Source organism: Arabidopsis lyrata, assembly GCF_000004255.2.
Source record: "Arabidopsis lyrata subsp. lyrata unplaced genomic scaffold ARALYscaffold_3, whole genome shotgun sequence".
In the NCBI taxonomy this organism is placed as follows: domain Eukaryota; kingdom Viridiplantae; phylum Streptophyta; class Magnoliopsida; order Brassicales; family Brassicaceae; genus Arabidopsis; species Arabidopsis lyrata.
Genome location: NW_003302553.1, coordinates 21988663 through 22013652, shown reverse-complemented (window position 1 = coordinate 22013652; position 24990 = coordinate 21988663). Strand labels below are relative to the sequence as shown.

The 24990-nt window shown below is 37.1% G+C and overlaps 4 protein-coding genes across 4 annotated transcripts; all 4 read right to left on the bottom strand.

Moving 5' to 3' along the window:
- Positions 1-262: 262 nt before the first annotated feature.
- LOC9320122 (AT-rich interactive domain-containing protein 3) lies at positions 263-5096 on the bottom strand. The gene is made up of 13 exons (XM_021031927.1): positions 4879-5096; positions 2562-4190; positions 2424-2463; positions 2194-2246; positions 2046-2091; positions 1751-1843; positions 1537-1644; positions 1360-1414; positions 1200-1266; positions 1050-1116; positions 914-964; positions 725-817; positions 263-644 (listed from the first exon to the last, which is right to left on the bottom strand). Exons 2-13 carry the CDS (start codon positions 4175-4177, stop codon positions 543-545), a joined length of 2391 nt encoding a protein of 796 aa, XP_020887586.1. The 5' UTR covers positions 4178-4190; positions 4879-5096; the 3' UTR covers positions 263-542.
- A 1318-nt stretch (positions 5097-6414) lies between these two features.
- On the bottom strand, positions 6415-8766 carry LOC110230341 (ankyrin repeat domain-containing protein 2B). Its single transcript, XM_021032956.1, has 9 exons — positions 8631-8766; positions 8459-8515; positions 8222-8361; positions 7915-8127; positions 7669-7817; positions 7441-7597; positions 7223-7315; positions 6805-6944; positions 6415-6705 (listed from the first exon to the last, which is right to left on the bottom strand). Exons 2-9 carry the CDS (start codon positions 8496-8498, stop codon positions 6606-6608), a joined length of 1032 nt encoding a protein of 343 aa, XP_020888615.1. The 5' UTR covers positions 8499-8515; positions 8631-8766; the 3' UTR covers positions 6415-6605.
- Positions 8767-11312: 2546 nt separating this feature from the next.
- Positions 11313-13490, bottom strand: LOC9320121 (AP-1 complex subunit sigma-1). Its single transcript, XM_021033780.1, has 7 exons — positions 13384-13490; positions 12385-12471; positions 12208-12299; positions 12004-12112; positions 11868-11903; positions 11689-11775; positions 11313-11603 (listed from the first exon to the last, which is right to left on the bottom strand). Exons 1-7 carry the CDS (start codon positions 13384-13386, stop codon positions 11532-11534), a joined length of 486 nt encoding a protein of 161 aa, XP_020889439.1. The 5' UTR covers positions 13387-13490; the 3' UTR covers positions 11313-11531.
- Positions 13491-14140: 650 nt separating this feature from the next.
- LOC9320120 (3-hydroxy-3-methylglutaryl-coenzyme A reductase 2) lies at positions 14141-16593 on the bottom strand. The gene is made up of 4 exons (XM_021033335.1): positions 15386-16593; positions 15119-15300; positions 14688-15028; positions 14141-14566 (listed from the first exon to the last, which is right to left on the bottom strand). Exons 1-4 carry the CDS (start codon positions 16303-16305, stop codon positions 14315-14317), a joined length of 1695 nt encoding a protein of 564 aa, XP_020888994.1. The 5' UTR covers positions 16306-16593; the 3' UTR covers positions 14141-14314.
- Positions 16594-24990: the final 8397 nt, after the last annotated feature.

Genomic DNA, 24990 nt, shown 5'->3' with positions numbered 1-24990 from the left:
CTAAACTTTAAATCCGAGAGAGTAAATTAAACCATAAAATTTTGAAATAGTAAACTCTAAATCCTAGATAGTAATTAACTGAGAAGAATAAACCCTATCCGGCTATCCCTAACACCTAAACAAAACAAAAAACAAAAAACAAAAAAAAAGCCTAATTTTGTTTTTTCTTATTACCACAAATTGAGATGCAATCTAGAGCTAACATGTAAGATAATATAAAAAAATCACTACCACACAAATCAAATCACACTGATAAACAGTATTAAAAAAAAAGGTTGTAGATTTGTGTGTTCTTAATAAAAAGGTTTAAAAGATGTTGGTGCTACAACAAATCAATAGTGATGACACTTAGAAGAAGAATCTAATCAAAGAGAGGAGAGACCATAGAAACTAGATGACCTAATTAAGGATTCCTAAAGGCTGCTCTTCTCAGCTTGTGTTTATGCTCTCATAATTTACAGACAAAATACTCTCAACAACTACTTCTAACAATCTTCTCTCTTTCAGATCTTCAAAAGGCTTTTGTTAAACTGTAAATGTTTCTAATCCAATTGCTCGAGAGGCACACGGACGAATAACTGCCCGTTTAGGGTTACCACAGCCGATGTGTGATGCGGATCGATTCTCGTCGGCAAACTTACCACCTGCAGTTCCAATGGGGAGGTTTGAAAATGTCATTAAACATTCTATGTATAAGCTGAAAAATCACGTAACGAGCATTTACCTTTTTGAAAGGAGTCGCTCCCCAGGGATTCATAGGGTTCTCGGGTTCGCCACTTATTACCAACCGCCCAGCCGGATCTGACTGGACTCGGACCTGTATTATTTGTTGCCAAGACAAAAACTGAGTGCTAAACTCAATCTTAGGATCCATATGTAAACAAAACGTGTAGTTTCAAAATTGAGAGCTAACCTCTTCACGGACTAGTCCTGGGACTAATGCATACACCTCAAAGCAATCTTGCTGCAGATAGTGGAGGAGATTATTAAAACATGTAAAACCAGAAAGTGATTTCTCAGGTTTTTAAGGAAGTAACGATTGATTTTACCGTCCTCTGTACGTTAATCTTCACCCAGTCAGCTGGTGGTCCAACATCAACAACTGTAACATCCAACCTAGGAAAAACAACAACTGGAATCAGAATTCAAACGTGAATTATCACCCATCGAAAACCAGACCACAAAGCTAAAAACCGTACATAGGTTTAGATACTTGGATGGCATTTTTTGCACCATGTTCAGCAGGCCTCTTGCGTTTGAGCAAACCTGATGACATTGCGAGATGTAAGTAATATAACTCATTTCAAATTCAAAAATAACAATGAGAACAACCACTTCTTCATCAAACAGAACTCATACCAGGGGTGGTTCCAATCTGTTTTTCGCGCTTTTGATGAATAACTAAGTTCTTATCCTACCAATTACAAAACAGCATGTTCGTTCAGATTATGAGATATAGAGTGTATGTTTGACAAAAAAAAACAAAGAGATATAGAGTGAATGTAAAATGAAAAATATAACAAGATTCTAGCGGACCTTGATTGCAGAGTCACTAACTTCACCGTTACCATTAAGACGCTGTGAATGCCAACCTTGCATAGCACGTGCTGCTGCATCTCTCCTAGCCCTCCCTGATCCAGACGCCTAGTGTAGAAACAAGGCAGCGGGTTAAGTTAAAACACCGACATTAATCATAAGAAGAAGATCAAACAAAACCTACAGATGCATGATATAATTTTCTCAATTTTACCTGATTATCAATGTTCATTGGTTCTAGTTCCAACGGAAGGGGTATCTGAAGTTCACCTCCACTAACTTTATGCCGCTCATATTCAAGAAGAGCCTGAAAAATGAAGAAACTATAATGTTACTGTATCTAAAGGAAAACATATCTCAAGATGATTCACAGTTGTTCTCTGTTCAATCATTTAAATTATTTCTCAGAAGGATTGATGCATAGAGTCCCAGTCCCATGCCAGTGTATACAAAAGTCACATACACGAATCAAAAGCAGAGAGTGGAAAAGGTGGTGAATATTATCTCACCTTTTCGTAGAAACCTCGGAAAGTCCATGATACTGTTGTACATGTCCTGAACAAACAATTGACCAATTAGAGGGTAATTCTTGAAAATATACACATGATTTCCAAAATTTCTAAGACAAACCACTAATAAGAAAAGCATTCTTCTTACTTTGGGGGCCTGAAAGATTCTCCCACTTGCCGCCATAATTTGCTTCCAGTAACCTATCCAGTATAAAAGCATATATTAATCATAGAGAATCACATATATTAATCATAGAGAATCACCAAAAGCACCACTGCTAGATCATGAACAACAGTCTGCATGCAAATAAGCCAGGATGGAAGAAAAGATGAAAAGATGCTGTGATATTCATCCGACGTATTCACAGTGACCCGTACCTTGTCATATCCGCCCAATCTAGTTACAGCTCTCCATAACCTTGTGCCAAAGAAATTGATTAGATATCAGCTCCTGCTGAAATTTTTACAATGTATAACACACTAAAGTGACCAAATAATGATGGGTAGCAAGCTTACTTGAGGCAGTTCAGTCCCTCCCCATAAAATTTTGGAGGTTTGAAGTCCATGTTTCGCTCTCTAAAAAAGCTATCCAGTTCTTTCATAAAAGCAGATTGGTCCTCTTCCGTTCCAGATTCATTACCGTCAGACGCATCATCCAAGAGGAAAGAGCGCTTTGCGCGCATGGTCCCATCAAAGCCAGGTGGTGTCCGAACTATTTTATGGACTCCATTGTTCAAATCTCCACTACCCCGCGCTTCAGACTTTATAATAGAAGAAGCAACACAAGGAGGACCGTGTTCACGTCTCACTGGTGCACTTTCATTATTTGCATCATTTAGCACAAGTGCACTAGAATTATCTTGCTTTTCAGTATTAGCCTCAACATTGGCATCCTTGTTATTAGTAGAGTCAACAGTAATATCAGCAACCAATTTAGAATCTGGAACATCAAGTTTCATGTCTTCCGTAGGTTCAGCATCAACTGTAGTCATTCCTTCATCATGATCAGAGGAAGTTTGGGTAGCGGGCAAGACAGATAACCCTTTGTCACTGTCGCCTGAAACTCCAACTGCCAACACATCAGAGTTTTTGTCATTGTCTGTCAAATTTTCTGTGGCAGGCATGTCTAGTTCTTTTTCTACGTTCATTGAGGTTTCTGAGAGAGGCTCAGATGGCTTATCCTCCAGTTCTGATATGGTCTCAGAACCAGGCACCTCTAGCCCTTTGTCAAGCTCTGTTATGGTCCCACGATCATGATCGTCTGGTCCACTTCCATCGCCAGTCAAATTCATATTGTTAGCCTCACCCTCATCCATACTGTCATTGTTCTCCTCAACAACTTTGGTATCAGAATTCGCTGGAAATTCCTCTTGGTCTCCTGAGGATATGATCTCATGTTCTTCTGCAGCTTGGTCCTGCTCCATGACAGTATTAGTATGATGATGCAATGTTCCTTTATCTTCCGAGTGTTTGTTATCAGGATTGACTGGAAATTCGTCATGGTCTCCTGAGGCTATCATGTCATGTTCTTCTGCAGCTTTTTCCTGCTCCATCACAATATCAGCATGATGATGCGGTGATCCTGTTTCCTCCTCCGAGAGTTTGAAGTCAGGTACTTTGGCCGTTTCTTCATGGACTACTGCAGTATATCTGTCAACCTTGACAGCATCTCCGTCATCTTTCAAGATATCCGAACTTAATTCGCTAGACCCTGTGTTCTGTTCTACAGTGTCTTCCACAATAGGGTTGATTAACCCTTCGTCAGTGTCTAAAGCTACCGAAGGAGAAGGGCTTGGATGCGGGCTTGTTTCTAATTGGGAATTCTTCTCATCAAGGGTTTCCTCATCAATCTTCGGCAGATCATCGGCATTGGTCCCCCCCTCAAGGGAAGCAAGAGAAGTACCTTCTTCAATGACCATGGGACATGGAGAATCTTCATGTTCCCTGCCGGGAGCTTCCTCTCCTACTGTCTCTCCTGGACTCTCATTCTCCGTTTCCTTTACATCATCCTGCCTTTGCTCTCCACTTTCAAATTCCTGAACAGTGCCCTGTTCAACTCTCTCACTCTCCATTTCCGTTAAATTCTCCATCGTTGATTCCATTTCCGTCAAATTCTCAATTGTTGATTCCATTTAAACAGCATTCCTATACAAATTCACGCATACAAGAAATAAAATTAGGAATTGCAGAAAATAAAAAAAATAACCACAGGTTTATTGAAGCTCACAACTTAGACAAACCACAAAACAAAAAAGCATGTGATAAACATAGTACAAATAAAATGGGAAGGAGAACAGCTTAAAGGTTGTCACTTGTGAGAGATCTTTTCAAGAAATCTCCAAGATAGGTAGTTCTTTCTTAGGGTTTAGTTTTGTGTTCTAGATTGTAATAGATCAATAAAACTTGATTACCAACTAACTTACACCAGACTCAAACAACCACAACACACACACACAAATGAAAGCAAAAACCTTTTTATTTGTGAAAGAATCCAGTAAAAAAGATTAACACTTTATCTCATGTTCTTTAAACCCAGAAGCTCCTTTCGACCAAATCAGAAACCCATTTCTTGAAATTCATTAACAGTACAAGCAAAAAGCCTAATAATTCCTTCCTACAAAAACTCCACGAAGGTGAATAAGAGACATTGAAATTGAGATTGAAATTCTTTCTATTACACAGCCAATTCAAGATTTCTAAACAGAAGAATACGATTTACAAACGAAGTAACAAAGTCGCAAATTCCGGATTCAATTTAAAACTTAAAAAAAAAAAAAGCAAACAGATTCCAAATTCCAATAAAAACCAAACGGCGTTGAAAGCGAAAACGCACCTTGGTGAAGAAGAAGAAGAAGAAGTGGAAAAGGAGACGACAAAGGGGGATGAGTTTTTTGTCCGAGCTCTCCTTGGGCAGTGACTGAAACACACTCTTTGCTCTTTCGTCGTCCTCAAAATTGTACCCAGCGATCGAATTGAAGAAATGAAATCGAGGGTTTGCAATTTGAACCGGGTTTCCTTAGGTTTTTGGGCTCACGGGCTTTTTGACCTAATCTTGGCCCGATCTACTCACTATTTCATTTTCACGCGTATCAGATTTTGTCGGAAGGAATTTTGAATTTTCCTTTATTTATTTTTTTGGTTTAAGAATAATAATATTGAAACAATTTTTTTTTTTTGTCATCGATATTGAAACATTCTTTTGGGGAAAATGGTATTATTTTTCCAAATAATGCCTTTTTTTTTTTTTTGTAAAATCGTTTTATTGTTAAAACTACTGTATCTTTCAAAATACCCATTTTTATAGAGTTTTTTTGTGTGTGTACACATTAGTTAGTACATTATTACTAATAGTCTAATGTATCAAAGTGTAAATTCTGTTAAGTGTGCATATGTGACACTGCACACCAAAAAAAAAATGTTGAAATTTTTTTTGAAAGAATTTTCCGAATAATAATGAACTTTTTGGAGGCTTTTTTTATTTGTACATTTTTTTCTTTTGTTAACCAGAAGAATTCCAGGCCGAAACCTAAACTAATCTTTGGGGTCTTTAGATAGATAAGTTTTGAGGTGCAAGATAAATGTTGTATATCCATTTCTAAAATCAAAATTTTGTTGATGATTTTACTATTGTTAAATTGAAGTAACAATGTTCGTTACTTTGTTTCAAGTATGAGATTTTCTTGTAATGTATTTTTAATAATACTTTCAAGTTCAAGAGAAAAAAAAGTAAGTGTAATAAGAGAGAAACTTGGACCTTCAATCCTCAGAAGAGACAACAACAAAAAATTTGCTAACTCTTTTCATTTGCTAGCATGATTAAATTATAACGTTGTACTTCTTTTTTCGTTAACCATGGAAATTTTAGACCGAAATCCTGATTAATCCTCAGAGTCCACAGAAAACCGGGTTTTTTTTTTGCTATAACAGCGTCTACGGGTGAGAAAGTTCCAAGATGCAAGATATAATGTTGTATATACATTATTACATTTCATAAAATTAAGATGTCTTTTTTTTTTCTTTTTAATTTGTGTTGAAAATTTTACTACCGTAAATTTGAAAAAGTAACAATGTTTGTTTAAATTTTGAGATTTTCTTGTAAAAAAAAAAAGTAAGGGTAAGAGGAGAAACTTGGACCTTTAATCATCTCTGTCGTTCTTGAATTCGCTTTTGCATTTTATAGTTCCACTATTATTCTATCTACTTCGCATTCTGCATTATTTATGTCGACATCTCATCTATCAATATCATTATCCTCTATAGGCTTCTTACTTTTCATTCTATCCCTTCTCTAATATGTTTAAGGTTATGTTTTGTGATCGCTAAACTAATCCATGTGACACATAAAGAAGGAAAATAAAAAAGACCTCAAGAGCCAAAAGAGAACCAATTCAAGAAGAAAATAATTTTCATTACAAAACCATAATAAACATCCATTTTCTCCATCTTTTTCTTTTTCAGATTTAATGATGAAAAACACCCACAGAAGACAAGGTTGCAATCAGACTCTGTGACACTATTACAGGACACAGAAGAAACATATCCTTCAAGAGTCAAAGCAGCTCAGAGGAAAGCGTCCTTCTCAAGTAGTTTCACCACATCTAGCTGATTGTTTAGCTTGGCCACATCAATGGGATTTTTACTGTCCATGTTTTGTAGAGTTCTGCAAACACACAATGAAACAACACTTTTAAGAGTCATATAGAACCATTATCAAGTTGTTTGGAAATCAAATTTGTGTTTTTTGTTGTTGCAAACTTACACTGCAGCACCATTCTCTAGGAGAAGGCTTACACACTCTTTCCTTCCATAACCAGCAGCATAATGCAATGGTGTGTTCTTGTTTTTGTCAATCGCATTTACATTTGCTCCAGCATCCAGAAGAACTTGAGCACATTTCACCTACATACAAACTCAACCAAGGTCAGTTGGATTCAAACCTGCGATTAAGCTTTTATAACAACTTCTAATCGCATATAGATTAATGGTAATTGTCAACTTCCTTCGTAAAGAATGCTATAGATAATTGTGTAATCATCTACTAAGTGAAGCCAAAGCTACTAATCCACCAAGTGCATGATAGTAAATAGTGGTAGTATAAATTGTTTTCCATGATTCTGTGATAGTTACATTTTGAAATGTTGTTGTTGTTACGTTTTGTTGTTAAGACATTGACATACCTCGCCATATCCACATGCAAAATGCAATGCAGTCCTTCCCTCGGAGTCTTCTTCATCTTTGTTACCGCCAGATGCCAAGGCAACTTTCAAACCCTGATTGGTTCAGGAAATCAATGCACAATGAGTTTAAAAGCTAACCTCGATCAATGATCCCAACTTCACTATAAAATTCAGACCATCAAAAACATGAGAGATTAACAGTGTACGAATCAGTATACCTCGACATCACCGAGGCTAGCGGTCTGGTGAACAATAGACTCCTCCTCTTCCCCTTCTTCGGCCTCCTCAGGTTCAGCTGCAACACTCTGGTCTGCTCCAACAGCTATACCCATTGCTTCACCTAGCTTTGCCAACACATCTTTATCATTCCAGTACCTAACACGAGTAATCAATTCTTAGCCATAAACAAAAGTAAACCTAATAATTAATAGCAAATGATGGCATACTTCATCATAGCAGAAGGACCACCAGCATCAATCTCAGCTAGTATAGGTTTCAATTCCGGATCTTCTTTCATTTGCGCCATACGCTCCGCAAACTGCTCTGTTGCTGCAGGGTTACCAAGAGCCTCCAAAAAGGGAGACATTTGTGGATCCTATAAACCAAACAGAGATTCAAATGCCATGATCACACCTCAAGTGTTGATTAAGAACAATAACAAGAAGATCCGAAAGAGCTTGTATTTTAGGTACCTGCACCAAAGCATTACCAAGACGCTCGGCCATTGTCCTAAACTCAGGATTCTCCATAACCTGCTGCATTGTCTGCATATACTGTTGTGGATCAAAGTTAGGTAGACCTCCTTCATGCGAAGCAGTTGGTACAGATCTCTGAAGCTGCTCAGCTAACTGGTTAAAAGCAGGATCTTTAGCTATTTGCTCAGCTAAGTCCTTGATACTTGGATCCTGATTAAACAAAACAAACCCATCAACACAAGAAGAAAAAAATCCAACCTTTGACTATTTCAATTATCATAAACCCACAAAAGAGGGAACTTACATTGAGAATACCAGCCATGCCGGAGAAATCAAAAGCATTGAAATCAAGCCCAGGATCAGTCGGTGATGGTGAAGGTGAAGCTCCTGAGGCTGATTCTGGTTTAGGACTCTTACTCTCTTCCTTAGTATCGTTTTTCTCATCTGTTGAAAACATGAAAACAATTTCTCTATATAACTTGAAGAAACAACCAAATCGAATCTAAAATTACAAAGATTAAATCGAGATTAACACAAATACCTGGAGGAAGAAGAGTTGTTTTCTCTGAACTTGAAGCCATTGGATATGACTAAAACCCTAAAAAAGCCAGAAAAAAGGTACAGAGATTTATTCAGAAATCGAATCAAAGAAGATCTCTCAGATTGGAATTGAAACATGATCAGAAAAATCCAAAGTATGGTGAAGACGATACCTATCGAAACTTGAGGAGCTGAAGAAGAACCAAATATATGAAAAGCCCCAAAGGAAAATGTTTTGTGGCAAAGAAGAAAACGGATATTCTTTCCCTCATTTTATTTCAATTAAAAAACTTATATATGGAAAGATGAATTATTATCATTTATAATATCCATTTGGTTAGAAGTTAGAACGTACGAGACGCAATCACGTTTAAGTTTGGGCATACAAATTTAGAGGCCTTAGGCCCAAGCCCATAAGTGTAAACTTTTTTTTTTTGTCGGCCATTAATTTCATTGAAAAGCCCATAAAGATAAAGAACAGAAGGTACACAGAAGACTTATAACGAAATTACGGCCCAGGCCCAAAACTAAATCACATTTTAACAGAAGATAAAGATTAACACAAATATGATTTAGGCGTTGACACGTGTTGAAGACGTGTGCTTCCCATAAGTGTAAATTTAGAGGCCTCCAGTCTCCACCATAAATGATATAACATATTTCATTGTATTCAAAATCCTATTAAGATTATTTTGGTATTCCCCACAATTTCCCTTAGCCTATAAGCCTGATTAGATGTTAACCCGCGGTACACCGCGGACCTATATTTTTACTAAATAAAAAAATTAAAATTTTTAAGATAATCTATAGATATATAGTATACCGCATAACGATATTTTACAACTAAAAATCAAAATTTTAAGTTATATTTGTTTTGTTTAGTGTTTAAGATTGTATAATTATAGTTTGATTATTAATTCTAGGATTTTATCCGTAGTATACCATCCCGTATTAATATTGATCCAAATCCCTCCCACCATATAATCTCATCCCGTGAAATTAAACATCATTTTGTAATTTTCTTTTTAATAATAATTTTATTAAAACATTTCCTAAAGTATTATTTGGCTTTTATATGACTAAATATTTATACGAATAAGATACATGTTATTAAATTACTATCCCAAAGTTTAAAACTAAGTAAGTTTTATTAGTGGGATAAAATTTATACTCATTACTTATATAATTTATTATTTAATCTGAATATAATAAAGTTTTGTTTATTATATAATTGTTTGATAATGCTATATAGTGTTATATATGTGTGTTATAAATGTGTTAAAATAAACCAAAAAGACAAAATTTCGAAAGACAAATTAAATTACTCTAATTGTATAAAAAATAGTCAAATAATGTCTCATGCTTTACCTAAGAAAACAGAAAAAAAAAAAAAAAAAAAAAAAAAAACTCGAAAAAAGAAAACTAATTTATGTTAAAGACGTGTAATTATGTATTGGGCCTTAATTAGGCTTCACTTGTCTTTTCTGTATTTTACCCTTTGGACTTTTAATTGAAATATCTATGAAAAAACAGAAAATGTTGCATTATAAAATAAAATAAAAATCTCTTTTGAGAACCTTCTCGTCTTCTTCAACCGTTCTTATACGTTTCTGATTTTGGAGTTTTTATGTAATCAAGCTACTTTCACACCCAAGAAATGTAAGCTCAATATGATTATTATTGGTTTGAATACAATAAAAAAGCAAACATGAATTTTGTCAAATCAAGTATAATATATGAAAACAGATGGATGATACCTTGTTCACTGTGTCTAGTGCTTTTAGTAAAATGGTGCATTCACTTAATGCACCTTAGGCTAAGCTCTACTAAATAGTCAAACATAAGATCATTAGCCAAAGTGAAAGTGAAAATATAATAAACGTATATAAAACAAAACATATAAATTTTTTGAGTCAGAAATTTTAATAAAGTACTCCAGCAATGGCTTTAGCTGAAGAATCTGCCTATACAAATCAGCAGCTCTACTAAATAGTCACATATAAGGTCGTTAGCAAATTGAAAGAATAATAAACGTACGTATAACACAACCAGAATTAGTCAAATGAGTAATTGCCTGTTTTTGATACAAATTGGTGTCTCTATGTTGGTACACAGAAGTAATTGCCTGTTTTTGATACAAATTACCTGTTTATTTGAAAGAGCATTGTTTAAAAGACAAAGAACATTGTTTAAAAGAAGCCATATAAATCTCATAAAGACAAAGAACAGAAGGTGCACAGAAGACTTATAACGAAATTACGGCCCAGGCCCAAAACTAAATCACATTTTAACAGAAGATAAAGATTAACACAAATATGATTTAGGCGTTGACACGTGTTGAAGACGTGTGCTTCCCATAAGTGTAAATTTAGAGGCCTCCAGTCTCCACCATAAATGATATAACATATTTCATTGTATTCAAAATCCTATTAAGATTATTTTGGTATTCCCCACAATTTCCCTTAGCCTATAAGCCTGATGCTTTGAGAGTCCGAGCTCTTTTACTGTAATAGACAGATTAGCTTTCCTGTTCTTTGGATACCAAGCATCGTCTCCAGGAGCAAAAGCTATCCTTGATTGCCACTTAAGGATTGGGCCTTTACCAAGGGGGTCCTTTCTCCTGGATAACTCTTGGAGCGCAGATAGATGCATTTTCTGAGGAGAGTTCCTCTAATGGCGGATCACGGTGATACAAAATGTGGTTTAGGTTGCCGGAAGTACAAGTTCAGGGACGAACGTTGAAGAAGAAAGAACGAGGCGCAAAGATGTTAGAGTTTTGGGCATACAAGTTTTGAGGCCTCGCGAGGATAATATATCCAATAAATCAGACCAATTATAATTTTGACATGCTCATCTTAATATGTGAAGACATATTATACGCAAAGATCAGTAACAAACTAACAATCACTACTTATAACAACCAAAACGATGAATACTTCTTTCTTCTAGTCAATCAAACAAACACATGACATGACAAACAAAGTGTGATTTAGAAGATAATCTCTCAGAAGATAAGGAAACATTTAATCATTTACGATTGTTTTAAGTGCGTAAGTAAAGATCAGAAAGAGACTCTACTTGGTAGCCTGAGCAATTATATTACTTATGGAACTCGCCTCCTCTTTCGCAGCTTCCACCAATTGATCCTTCAAATATCGTAATACACATCATTAACACAATCCTTAAAGGACTAATCCTTTTATATCAATGGGCATTATTAAGAAACCATACCTGGGCTGATATTATCCTTGCAACTGTTTTCTTGCTCGACTCTTGAAGTTCACCAGCGATCAACAGCTCATCGAGTATATAATACGCCTAGAACAAAACAAGCAGTTTCGAAAATGTCATAGTGAAGTAAATTACAGAGAGTGGAGAGTCATTGATCCTGTAGAGTTGTGTATGTGTACCTTGTGGAAGTTAAAAATCAAATCGAGTTCACACACCTGAAGATCATAGAATAAACAGCTCTTAATCAAAATCTAGATGTTTTGTGAGGTTATCAAAAGAGTGGAGGAACAACTTTTCGATATGCGCTTTACTCACACTGCCAAAGTAACGGTCAAGTATCTCGACGTAGTGATGAATTATCTCCAGTACCTCTAACTCGTTATCCGCCTCATCAATGCACATGCAGAAATACAAGCTTGCATATCTGTACAAATACACAACCATCATGTTTAGAACCCGTGTTTTCTAAGCAGCGCAAGAATATGCTGCGTATACAAACACCGACACAGCGTTTTATACCTTTTGTAGACAACCTTGTATCCTCTCCATTCAATAAAATTGCAGAGCTTGGGACCTCGGTTCAGAATCACACCGCTGAGTTCGCGTATGACCTGTCCAGATCATGTTTCTAAATGTAAGATCAAAGGCATGCAAAGCATAACCCAATTAACTCAATAATACCTAAGCTGTACATACCTTAGATCTTTCCTTCTGTGTATAAGGCGAATACCACTTGGTGAGCCTTACTTTCCCTTGCCGACTAACTAGTAGCACGAAATGTATCTGGAAATACAAACATAACCCAACACCTTAGAAGTTTTTCTTTTTCTCAAGAAAGCATTACTCTAGATGGTATTCACCAACTAAGAAAATCATTGTGAATGGAAATATACAGCACCTAATTAGTTTTTCACGTCTCCTCACCCATGGAAAATTATCAAGCATGAGAAAATTCTAGATCACAAAGACAGTATCGAGATGAAGAAAATTAAAACAGGACCAGTCAAAACCAGTAGTATATATCACGATTTCTGGAAACTCATAAATATTTGAAATGATGCACACAATGGGTAAGGAAAGCAAAAGGGGGAATTCAAGTACCGGAACTCGAAAATCATCAACATTCAACAATCATACACCTAAACTGTCCGCTAACGCAAGCCACAACACAAGCATCTCAAGAAAAGTTTTAAAACCATCTAAAGGTTTTCAACAACACATAGAAAAAACAAGGCATATCAAGATGGAGAGATCAAAGAGCCTGTGTTTCCAATTCAGAAACAGAGGCACACACATATTGACATATATATAGATAGAGCTTGGATGGATCCTACTATATGTGAAACCAAGAAGGTCAATTACTTCCACACAAGCAACAGTGGTTCAAAAACAGGAATTGAATTTTCTAACTCACAAGAAATTCGAACGGGCAATTTCAAGATCCACGAAACAAACCAATACTTTCACTTCATAACCATCGATCAATTTGTACGCGAGATCTACGGATACTGGAGGATTAGAATCGATTTCACTACCAAATCAAATCATAATCATAAAGATAGTATCAGAGATGCGAAATTCAGATTCAATAGTTGTTGTTTACGAGCAGCATCGTCAATACTCGATACAATGGCATAAGATCGAAGGCAGATCCATAAAATAGAATCCAAAAGCAAAGAGAGTGCCGATTGTTACCATTTTTAGCCGATTGAACAGCGAAGCTCGATTCCCAGAAGAGATCTCCAGAAGATGATGATCGTCGAATGAATCCTTCTGTCCCCGGCACACATTAGAAGAATGGCCTGAAATTCAGGGTTATAAAAGTAATATCACTTTGTTGGATACGGATCTTGTCCCGGGTCGGATTCATACAAAATTATTTTCTTTCTATTTTTTTTTATTTCAGTCGGTTTTTGTATTTACTGGGTAGTCTTTTGAATCCGGACCGTTGAACTAAAAAATTGGAACCGATCCGACGGTCAGAATTAATCGGGTTGGATTTTTACATCAGAATAAAAACTGTAACATTTTATTTCTGGTTGACAAAATATAAAAGACATTTTATTTTTGCGAAAAAGAAATTGAAAATAGTAAACCAAATTAAAATTAGCTCTGCACATTTTCTAATTTCTACTGCTTTACTTGCTAACATATCATCAAAGAAAGACTCACGCGTGCCATGAGGAGAGGGACTTTATCGTCTCCAACTGCGCCAATTTCCATATTCATAGCTTCATTTGTCAAACTCCCGTAACACTCCTCCATCCTCTGCAACATCCTCAACCACATTTCTACATTTATTAGTAACCTAACTTTGTCATGTACATTAACATCATCATCGCATAGCAAACACTCCCACAGTGATCTATTCGATGTTACAAAGTCATGGCTTAAAGCTTTAATCTCACAACAACAGAACAATTTTGCCGTCAATGATAAAAAGCCATAAATATGGAAGGACAAAAATGACTTTACATAAATTAAGATAATTTGGAGACTTAAAGAGTACAAAATAGAGAGAAAAGAGATCGATAAAGAAGAAATAAAATGAAGTTAAAATTACATCAAATCTAATTTTGGGTTTTTGTTTTGTTTTATTATTATCCGTCTCGTCGTGCTCCAACCATCATCTGTTGACTTGAGACGAAGGGCCAATGTCTCTGCTGGATCTGTTGTATTTCATGTGGCTCTTCACAAGCTGTCCAGCTGCAATAGCTGACATTAGTGAAAGCTCTCCTGCAAGAACCGAACCAGCCACTATTCTTGCCAATTGCTGTGCGTTCGATCCAGGTTCCTCGTTGTTAGATCCTTTCACACCGAGCAGATTCAAACAAGCTGATTGTGATGCAAGCTGTGTTCCACCTCCAACAGTACCAACCTAGAGCCACATCATTAAATAAAGTTCATGAGTTGGATCCAGCAATATTCAAAAAACTAACGGCTTTGTGTTCTCTGCAATAATGAGTTTAGTTTAATTTCAGATAGAACATGCATTATACCTCAATGCAAGGCATTGAGACAGAGATATGAAGGTCGTTGCCTTCAGCTTCAATCAGGGTGATACAGTGTGAGCTCTCCACGTTTTGAGCAGGGTCTTGCCCAGTGGCGATGAACACAGCGCTGACAATATTGCTTGCATGAGCATTGAACCCACCAAGAGAACCCGCCATGGCTGAACCAGCAAGGTTCTTGAGCGTGTTAAGCTCTACAAGAGCCTCAACGCTAGTCTTCAACACTTTCTCCACAATCTCAGCCTTAATAAAGGCTTCACATACAACATGCTTACCACGTCCTTCGATCCAGTTTACAGCCGAAGCCTTCTTGTCCGAACAGTAATTCCCTGAACACCATAACACCATTTAATCAAAAAAGAGTTAAAGACTTTATTTCGAAAATCGAGACAATACCAAAGAAAGAAAGAAGAGTTTACCTGATATGCCAATAACATCCATGTCAGGAAACTCGCTCTTTACGAAATCCAAGACATTCTGAACACCTTTGGAGACCATGTTCATCCCCATAGCATCACCAGTACTACACGCAAACCTCGGATAGAGATTCCTTCCAGCAATCTTACATGTAATACTCTGAAGCCTAGCAAATCTACTCGATCTATGAAAAAAAGTAAGACAAGTCAGTAACACCATTCAAATCACCATCCTAGCACTAACTAAAAGGAGAAACTTTCAAAACTCACTTATTGAAAATGAGAGACAATCTCTCGAAATTAGCAGGATCTTGAAGATAAAACATGACAAGAGCAGCTCTTCTTGCAGAAGGGAATCTAACAACTGGAGCTCTAGTCATGGCATCTTTCATAAGAACACTAAAAGCACCACCAGACAAGTGAATAGCTTTAAAACCTCTATTGGTACTAGCAACCAAACAACCTTCCGTTGTGGCCATTGGCACTGAATACTCAATCCTATCGAGTAACAAAGGTCCAGCAATTCCTACTGGGATCTGAACATACCCAACTGGCATCTCACAGCATTGCCCCAAGATTGAATTGTAATCAAAACCTTCCAATGGAAGACCGGTTAAGGATTTACCGGTTATCCTCTGAACCGCTTCTCTTCTAATCGCTGCTGCTCGTTTGCAATCTCCGAGTTTCGTCTCCAATGTGTACGAAGGGATAGTTCCGTCGATCACCGATTTAACGATTTCTTCATCTTCCACCGAATCAAGATCCGAAACCCGAGGAGGATCGACGGAATTAGGTTTAATCGGAAGAATCTCTCGACAATCTAGTGATTGACCACATGGAATCATCCCATCGTTAACCCAAACATCATCATCGGAAGAAGATCGGAAAATGAAATCGATACCGCAGAAACCAAGGAGATAGATAAAAGAAGCAACGAAACCGATGAGAGAGCAGATCTCACTTAGATCAACGACGTGAAGAGGCGTCGAGTTACGGATCTTCTCACGCCATCGGCTAAGAAGAAAATAAACAGTAGCGAAGAAGAGCGCGAGGAAGAAAGTGTTGGTTAGGTATAACGGAAGAGGAAGCGCGTCAGAGGCTTTACGAGGAGGAAGAGCGACGGCGACATTGGAGATTTCTTCGTCGTCATCGTTCTTTTTGGTCGGAAGTCTACGACGGAGATCCTCCATTGACGCCGGCGAGAAGGAGACCACAAATTGGAATTTTTTTTAATGGTTGTGAGAGTTTTTTGGGCTCCAAAGTCTGAGAGACAAAAATAGGTGAAGAGTGTATATTTATAGTGATGGTGGTGACATCGAAATCAACGTCAATGTTGTTGGGTCATCATCATAGAAGAAGAACAGAGAAGATGATTTTGTCTCCCGTCACAATCTAACTACTTCTTCTATTATTTCCACTTTTGGGATGGTTATTAGGGTAGGGTTATGGTTTTTGTTACTTTTGATTCTTTTTTCAACATATTTAATGTTATGGATTTTGATTGTTTCTAGTCCAAAAACAAATTACTGAAGAATTATTCAGACAATTAACATAAAGATGAGGCGTTTTTTTTTTAATCAAATATTCAAAGCTTTTAGATTTTTATTAAAAAAAAAAGGGAATGGTAAAAATTCAGTCTCTAAAATATACTTCCTCTGTTCCTCAAAGTTTGATGTTTTAGTGTTTTACGTTTGTTCCACAAAAATTGATTTTTTAGCTATTTATTTTATATTCTATTAATTGTTTTTAACAAATCGTAGATTTCAAGACGTAATAATTACAAATAATTAATTGTTTTAGATTACTATTGGATCATAGATTATTAAAAAAAATTAATAAAAAGAAAAAATTATCAAATGATTAAATCATGATTGTTTATTAATATATGTGTAAACTCTAAAACATCAAACTTTCAGGAATTATTATATAGAATTAATTATTTAACTAAAATTTAAAAATATATAGATAAAATCAAACTTTTAAATTGACTCGAATTATATGTCTATTAGATAAAATATTATTAAAAATAACAAATTGATGTTTATTTTCACGGGACGGGATTATATAGTGGGACGGGTTTGGATCAATATTAATACGGGACGGTATTAATATCACAAGTGAAATTCTAAAATTAACAATCAAAATACAATTATACAATCTTAAGCACTTAACAAACTAAACAATATTAAAAAATACAGTTTAAAATCTAGTGTAGTTTAAATTTTAAACCTTAATTTGGCATTCAAATTTTAATAGGTTTTTATTTTAAATACTATCATTCTTTTCTTATTTTGCTGGAATTTCCTATTCCATATTAATTTACCACGCTAGGTCCAACCAATTCACATAAAATGAAATGTTTTTTTAAAAAATGAAAAAGAAAACTATAAAAAAATACAATTCCTTGTTGTCATGAAGTTACATGATCATTTTTGTGTTGTAAATACAATTCATTTCTCAGAGGTTGAACCAATTCACCGAGTCGATTTCATTTTAAAGAACAAAAAAACAAAAAACACATCTGTGTGGGAAGTCTAGACTTGGGCTAAAGGCTCAAGCAGTTTACCTAGTAGTCCAGTAACAGGCGATCTGGCTACCCCATGACATTAGTCGGAAAGCATTCCAAACTCGGGACAGACAGTGTGGTGGCCCTTCGGGAAGAAGTCCACTCTGAAGCACTTCGGTACGTTTCTACCGGGCTGACCGGATCAGCCGATAGGGTTTTTTTTAAAAAAAAAAAAAAAAAAAAAAAAAAAAAAAAAAAAAAAAGAAAAGAAAAGAAAAAGAACAAGTGTCAATTAGGTGTATAACCATATTTGATAAGCAAATGAAGAATATAGCATCATAATCTTAGAAATTAAGTCAATAGCACAAAATTGTTGAGAATTACCATTTTGGGTTTTGGTGAGAGGCAAAAATGATTTCTCTATCCTACATGGAGCAAAAAATAATTATACCCCATGGCAAGTTTTTTTGCTTTAATAATTGTTGTAAGAATTTATTCAATTTTGTGATTCTGCTAAAAATCATATTTTCTTTTTTTACATATGATATAGTTTGGATTTTTTAAATCGGATACGTATTTTTTAAAATAGTAAATAGTTTGACATAAATAAAGTAGTATAGAATAAAGTGAAAACAGTATAGAAACGAAGCGTAGTGGCTATGATGATTCTGGAGACGGTGTGGTGGTGGTGGTTACGGTAATAGTGATAGTGTGGTGGTGGTAGACTGGTATTGGTGATGGCATGGTGGTGATGGTTGCGTCGCGGAGACTATGGTGGTGATGACATGGTGGTAATGGACTAATGGTTGTGGTGGTGGTGGTGATTATAAATGGAACGAGACGTAGTGGCCATTATCACTTTGAGGAGGTCGACGATGACTAAAGGTTTCTCTCTAACAGCGTGTTGGTGTGACGGTGTGATAGTGGTTGCGGTGATGGTGTGGTGGTGGTTGTGGTGGAGATGGTGGTGATGACATGGTGAAAATGGTGGTGGTGGTGTTTATAAATGGAACGAGATGTGGTGGTAATTATGACTTCGATGAAGTCGACCATGATAAAAGGTTATGGTGGTGAGTGGTGACGGTGTGATAGTGGTTACGTTGACGGTAGAAATAAATAGTACAGTTAAAAAGAAGAGTGAAAAGAAGGTAAGAAACAAGGGTATAATGGCAAATATTATAGAAAATATACGGAATACTATCCACTTTTTTTGTTTTGGTTAGTTAGTAAATTATTAAATTTTTGTTGGTTATTGATGCAAATTTTCCAAAGAACAATCCCATTTTAACGTTGATTCATTGTTTTTGTTGGTAATCTTTAGATCATAAACTCAAAACAGGTAAATTATATGTTGATGATTCTTCCTTTCTTGTTGTTTGTCTGTTGCTAAACTTGCTCTTGTTTGTGTTTGTTTGCAGAAGAAGAAAACAGAGAAGAGAAGGGAAATGACACAGGATTTACAAGTTCCCAAGGTCAATGTGACCAAGGTACGTCTTGGTGAGCTTACTAACCAGCTCACAAGGTTTTATAGAGTGTTTGAAATACCGAGTACAAGAAACCAGACAACAGAGTAGCCTAGAGATTACACAACCGAGAAGAAGAAAATAAGGTCTTGCTTCTTTCTCTTAATCTCTCTCTATTTCTGCTTGCAACTCACACCCTCTCTCACTCGTCACCACCCTCTACTCACCTCTTTATACTCCTTAGGTACGCTCCCCTTACAGCTCACATTTTAACCTAGGCATAACAAATCTTATCGCCTAATGGAGTGCTGTATCCGTACCTGAGAGTGAAGACAAACGCAGAAAAGTTGACTGTGACTTTAGACCGTTACCTGAGCTTATCTTCCTGTGTTGGGCCTGTTCCAGACTTAGTTTAGGCCCATCAACAATAAACTCTGGCCCATTTCGGAAACTGGATCGCTGAACTCACATTCTCCACCTCGATCCTCTTTCCGACAATACCCGAGAAGACCGACCTGTCCTCTCTCTTTGTTCCGACTTCACCGCCGAAACCCTAGCTCACTTCGAGCTAGATTCATTCTCTGAGTACCCTCAGATCTTTCTTTCCATCCTCAAATTTCTTTCCCGGTAGAGCCTTGGTAAGGATGTCAGCTGGATTGACTTCGGTGTCAATCTTGGTTACAATCAGATCTCCTTCAGCTATCACATCTCGGATGAAGTGATACCGTACCTGAATGTGTTTGGTCCTCTCATGGAAGACACTATTCTTGGACAAGCAAATGGCACTCTGTGAATCACAAAACACTTCGACTGTTTCTTGCGGGAATCCCAATTCACAGGTAATTCTCTTCAGCCACAAGGCTTCCTTTGCAGATTCAGCTAAAGCCATATATTCAGCTTCCGTTGATGATACTGCGACTATATGTTGCAGACCGGACCTCCAGCTTACAGTGTTTCCTCCCACCTGAAAAGCATATCCAGTAATCGATCTTCTCCGATCAAGGTCAGCAGCATAATCACTATCACAGAATCCCTTTATCTCGAACTTGTCAGATTTCTTGAAAGTTAATCGACACTTCGAGCTTCCTTTTAGATACCTAAGTATCCAATTAACTGCATTCCAATGTTCTGTGTTAGGAGAGCTCATGAAACGACTCACCAGACCGACAGCGTGGGCAATGTCTGGGCGCGACCCGACCATTGCATACATGAGACTTCCTACTGCATTTGAATACGGTATGTGTCTCATTCTTGATTCAGTTTCTGCCTTGTCTTCTTCTTTAGTACTAGATAGCTTGAAATGACACCCAATTGGTGTTTGAACTGGTCTTGACTCAGTAACACCAAAATCCCTTAAGACTTTTTCAATATAGGCTTCCTGAGATAGGATTAAGGTACCTTTACTCCTGTCTCTGATGATATCCATCCCAAGAATCCTCTTTGCTGGTCCTAAGTCTTTCATTTCAAATTCCTTACTCAGCATCAACTTGACCTTTTCCACTTCTCTCATGTCTTTAGCCGCAACCAACATGTCATCTACATACAATAGTAGATACACAAACTTCCCTTCCTCATAACACTTGAAATACACACATGAATCATATTCACTCCTTAAGAATTTCTGAGCCTTCATGAACTTATCAAACCGCAGATTCCACTGTCTTGGAGACTGTTTTAGACCATATAGGGATTTTTGAAGTAAGCATACCTTATTTCCCTGTGAGTAACTTTCAGGCTGTTCCATGAGTATTCTTTCTTCCAGAATACCGTGTAGAAAAGCTGTCTTGACATTAAGTTGTTCCAGCTCAAGATCCTTCTCAACTACTATTGATAGCATCAATCTTATGGTCGTGTGCTTTACCACTGGAGAGAATACCTCATTGTAGTCAATACCTTCTACCTGAGCATAGCCTTTTGCTACCAGCCTGGCTTTAAACCTTGGTTCTTCCACTCCTTGAATCCCAGGTTTTAGCTTAAATACCCATTTGCACCCAATAACTTTCTGTCCTTCTGGTCTCTCAATCAACTTCCAAGTTTGATTCTTTTCATGTGATGCCATCTCCTCATCTGCTGCACCTTCCCACTTCATTTTATCCTTTCCATTCATAGCTTCTTGGTAGGTCCATGGTTCTTCTGTTTCTGACAACTCAGCCATGGTAAGTGCATAAGCCGCAACATCACTATCATCAAATCTGCTAGGAGGTTTTATAGTTCTCCTTGCTCTATCCCTGGTTAAGAGATAATTCTCAAGGTTCAATGGTGACTTTCTTGACTCAGCTTCTTGTTCTGAGTCCTCTTCAGCCTCTGTCTCTAAAGAAGCTCCACCTCCAGCTGAAGATTCACCATTTTCTCTTAGTCCTTCACTACTTTCAGCCTCTTCTGATAAAACCATGTCAACTTTTTCTTTTCCTTTTGACTCAGTTTCTTTCATCACATCTTTGTAAAGTATGTCTTCTCTGAAAGTAACATCTCGACTGATCACACACTTCCTTTCTTCATAACTCCACAGCCTATATCCCTTGACTCCCTGTGGATACCCCATGAAGATTCCCTTTTTTGCTCTAGGCTTTAACTTTCCTTGATCCACATGATAGTAAGTCAGACACCCAAACCTCCTCATGTGTTCATAACCTGGTTTTGACCCTGACCAGATCTCTTCAGGAACCTCAAAATTCAAAGGGGTCGATGGTGTCCTGTTTATCATGTAAACCACTGTAGCCGTTGCTTCTGCCCAGAAACTTTCTCCCAAACCTGTTTCACTCAGTAGGCTCCTTACCTTTTCCAGAGTTGTTCTATTTAACCTTTCAGCTATCCCATTCTGTTGTGGAGTATAAGGGCATGTCTTGTGTCTCATGATGCCATGAGCCTTACAATGATCATCAAATACTTAATTACAGTACTCGAGTCCATTGTCTGTTCTGAGAGCCTTCAGCTTCTTACCACTCTGGTTCTCTACATGCACTTTCCATTCAACAAACTTGCTAAACGCTTCATCTTTAGTTCTGAGAAAAAAGACCCATACCTTTCTTGAGTGATCATCCACAAAGGATATGTAATACTGACACTTTGACAGGCTTGGAGTAACATTTGGAGACCCCCATAAATCTGAGTGAACATACTCCAGATTTTCTTTTGATGTATGTTTCCCAGCCTTGTAGGGTAGCTTATGTGACTTTCCTAAAACACAGTGCTCACAATCCTTAAGCTCTGAGATCTCTCAAGACTTGATCATCTCCTTCTTAGCTAACAATTATAAGTTTTTCCCACTTGTGTGTCCCAGTCTGCTATGCCATAGCATTGTCTTGTCTCCATCTTTAACAGCTGTGTTTGCTTGCTCCACCACTGGTTTTCCATCGAGTATATAGAGAGTGTCCTTATAATCACCTGCTAGAGCTTCCTTATCATTGTAAAAAACCCTTAACCTGGAATCCTTTCTTTGGAACCAACAGCCTTGTGATTCTAGTTGTCCCAGGGAAATCAGATTCCTCTTAGCAGTAACTGAATATCTCACCTTTGTTAATATGACTATAGTGTTGACATAATTAACAATTTCCACCTTCCCTATAGCCGTGATCACACAGTAGGTATCATTTCCCATCAATATTCTTCCTCCATTGATTTCTTCAATATCAAACATGAGGTCTTTTCTGAATGTTAAGTGATAGGAACATCCTGAATCAAGCACCCATCCGTCTCTTATTTGATTTTCTGAGGCAATCAACATCATTAGCTTAGAGTCGATGGCCTGACCAACACCAGCTTCTCCACTGTATTGGCCCTTCTTTGGACAATCCTTCTTGAAATGTCCCTCTCCTCCACAAATCCAGCATACCACCTTCTTTGTTTTAACCTTTTCCTTTCCCTTTTTGGTCACCTTTGCTTTAGGATTTGTCTTCTTTTCAAACTTAGGTTTATGTTGGACATATAAACCTTCACCACTTGACTTTGGTAGATAGGTTCATGTCTGCTTCAGCTCTGTCTCCAAGGAATAAGCGGATTGAACAATCTCTTTTAGAGTTATAGTTTTTGTTCCTCCTCTATACTTCAGAGTATGCACTAGCTGAGCAAACTGTGATGGTAAACTGTTTAGGAGTATAACAGCTTGATCCTCATCACTTACTTCAACATCAAGACTTACCAAATCTAAGACAAGCTTGTTGAACACATCCAAGTTTTTGTCTAGATTCTTGTCTTCTTCCAACTTGAAGCTGTAGAATCTCTGCTTTAGGTAGAATCTGTTTGGGACTGACTTGTCTTGATACTGAGATTCTAGAGCATCCCAGAATTCTTGAGCTGACTTGTTCTTCATAACTTTTCTCAACACAAGATCAGTAACACTCATGCCTAAGAGATTCCTTACCCTCTTGTCCTTAGCTATCCATTTAGGATCTTCTTTATCCACTTTCTCCTCTTCTTCAGATGTAGTTGTTTCATCAGTTCTCAAAACTGAATCTAACCCAAGAATCTCTAGAGTATACAGCACTCTGTGCTTCCATATAGAGAAATCACCTTCCCCATCAAACTTATCCACTTCAAACTTACCCCGAGTAGGATCCATCAACCCTAACCACACCAGATCTGATCAGAACCCAGTCAAAGAGAGAGGTATCCAGAACACCACTTACTACAGAGTAAACCACACCTTGCAGACCACTAACCAGATATGCGACTAGATTTATCACACTAGTATTTATTCACCGAACAACCCTAGATCGGAAACCAAATAAAAAAGAAACCTTTATTTGCTGATCTAGATCCTCAATAAATACTCAGACAAAACACAAACTTTAAGAGGAAAAACACCACCTTTAACGTTTCCAACGAGGCTCTGATACCATTTGTTGATGATTCTTCCTTTCTTGCTGTTTGTCTGTTGCTAAACTTGCTCTTGTTTGTGTTTGTTTGCAGAAGAAGAAAACAGAGAAGAGAAGGGAAATGACACAGGATTTACAAGTTCCCAAGGTCAATGTGACCAAGGTACGTCTTGGTGAGCTTACTAACCAGCTCACAAGGTTTTATAGAGTGTTTGAAATACCGAGTACAAGTAACCAGACAACAGAGTAGCCTAGAGATTACACAACCGAGAAGAAGAAAATAAGGTCTTGCTTCTTTCTCTTAATCTCTCTCTATTTCTACTTGCAACTCACACCCTCTCTCACTCGTCACCACCCTCTGCTCACCTCTTTATACTCCTTAGGTACGCTCCCCTTACAGCTCACATTTTAACCTAGGCATAACAAATCTTATCGCCTAATGGAGTGTTGTATCCGTACCTGGGAGTGAAGACAAACGCAGAAAAGTTGACTGTGACTTTAGACCGTTACCTGAGCTTATCTTCCTGTGTTGGGCCTGTTCTAGACTTAGCTTAGGCCCATCAACAATAAACTCTGGCCCATTTCGGAAACTGGATCGCAGAACTCACATTATAGTTCTTACAAAATTTCAATGAAGTGAGCTACTAACTTTGGGTTGATGTTGACTCATTGCCACATCATTGAAAAATCGAAACCCAAATTAAACAACATTACTTTAAGAAAAGTATAAAATGGTATAATGATGAGTATTTTATTGATTACTCTTATAATTTCCCCGAGCTTAAAAGTTAAAACAGATGCATGCATGGCGTTTGATATCATACTAGAGATACTTTGTTTTCAATAAATAATACCCGAGTGTTCTTGCATTTCCGAGGCATTTTGTTCTACATTGACGTCAGTGTTGTTTTTGTTGTTACTTTAGTTTTGTTGTGACCAAGTCACCAACGAGAAGAATCTTTGAGCATCTTCTTTCTACTAACGATTTTTAAAGTAACACTCCACTACTACCCACGTGAAGTTAGCGACAATAACGATATTAACATAACTGGAGTCTTCTTAAAGTAGACACGTATAGGCTTGTGCACCAAA

Excerpts from the sequence above, each read along its gene's own strand:
- LOC9320120 (XM_021033335.1), bottom strand. The coding sequence starts at position 16,305 with ATGGAGGATCTCCGTCGTAGACTTCCGACCAAAAAGAACGATGACGAC. Across the intron at positions 15,029-15,118 it reads GGATGTTATTGGCATATCAG|GGAATTACTGTTCGGACAAG; the intron begins GTAAACTCTTCT and ends TATGGTGTTCAG. Across the intron at positions 14,567-14,687 it reads TCTCAATGCCTTGCATTGAG|GTTGGTACTGTTGGAGGTGG; the intron begins GTATAATGCATG and ends ATGTGGCTCTAG.
- LOC110230341 (XM_021032956.1), bottom strand. The coding sequence starts at position 8,498 with ATGGCTTCAAGTTCAGAGAAAACAACTCTTCTTCCTCCAG. Across the intron at positions 8,128-8,221 it reads GCATGGCTGGTATTCTCAAT|GATCCAAGTATCAAGGACTT; the intron begins GTAAGTTCCCTC and ends TTGTTTAATCAG. Across the intron at positions 6,945-7,222 it reads TTGCATGTGGATATGGCGAG|GTGAAATGTGCTCAAGTTCT; the intron begins GTATGTCAATGT and ends GTTTGTATGTAG.
- LOC9320122 (XM_021031927.1), bottom strand. The coding sequence starts at position 4,177 with ATGGAATCAACAATTGAGAATTTGACGGAAATGGAATCAACGATGGAG. Across the intron at positions 1,844-2,045 it reads TCCGAGGTTTCTACGAAAAG|GCTCTTCTTGAATATGAGCG; the intron begins GTGAGATAATAT and ends TTCATTTTTCAG. Across the intron at positions 1,117-1,199 it reads ATCCAAGTATCTAAACCTAT|GTTGGATGTTACAGTTGTTG; the intron begins GTACGGTTTTTA and ends TGTTTTTCCTAG.
- LOC9320121 (XM_021033780.1), bottom strand. Across the intron at positions 12,113-12,207 it reads TACAAGGTTGTCTACAAAAG|ATATGCAAGCTTGTATTTCT; the intron begins GTATAAAACGCT and ends GTATTTGTACAG. Across the intron at positions 11,604-11,688 it reads CAAGGATAATATCAGCCCAG|GATCAATTGGTGGAAGCTGC; the intron begins GTATGGTTTCTT and ends CGATATTTGAAG.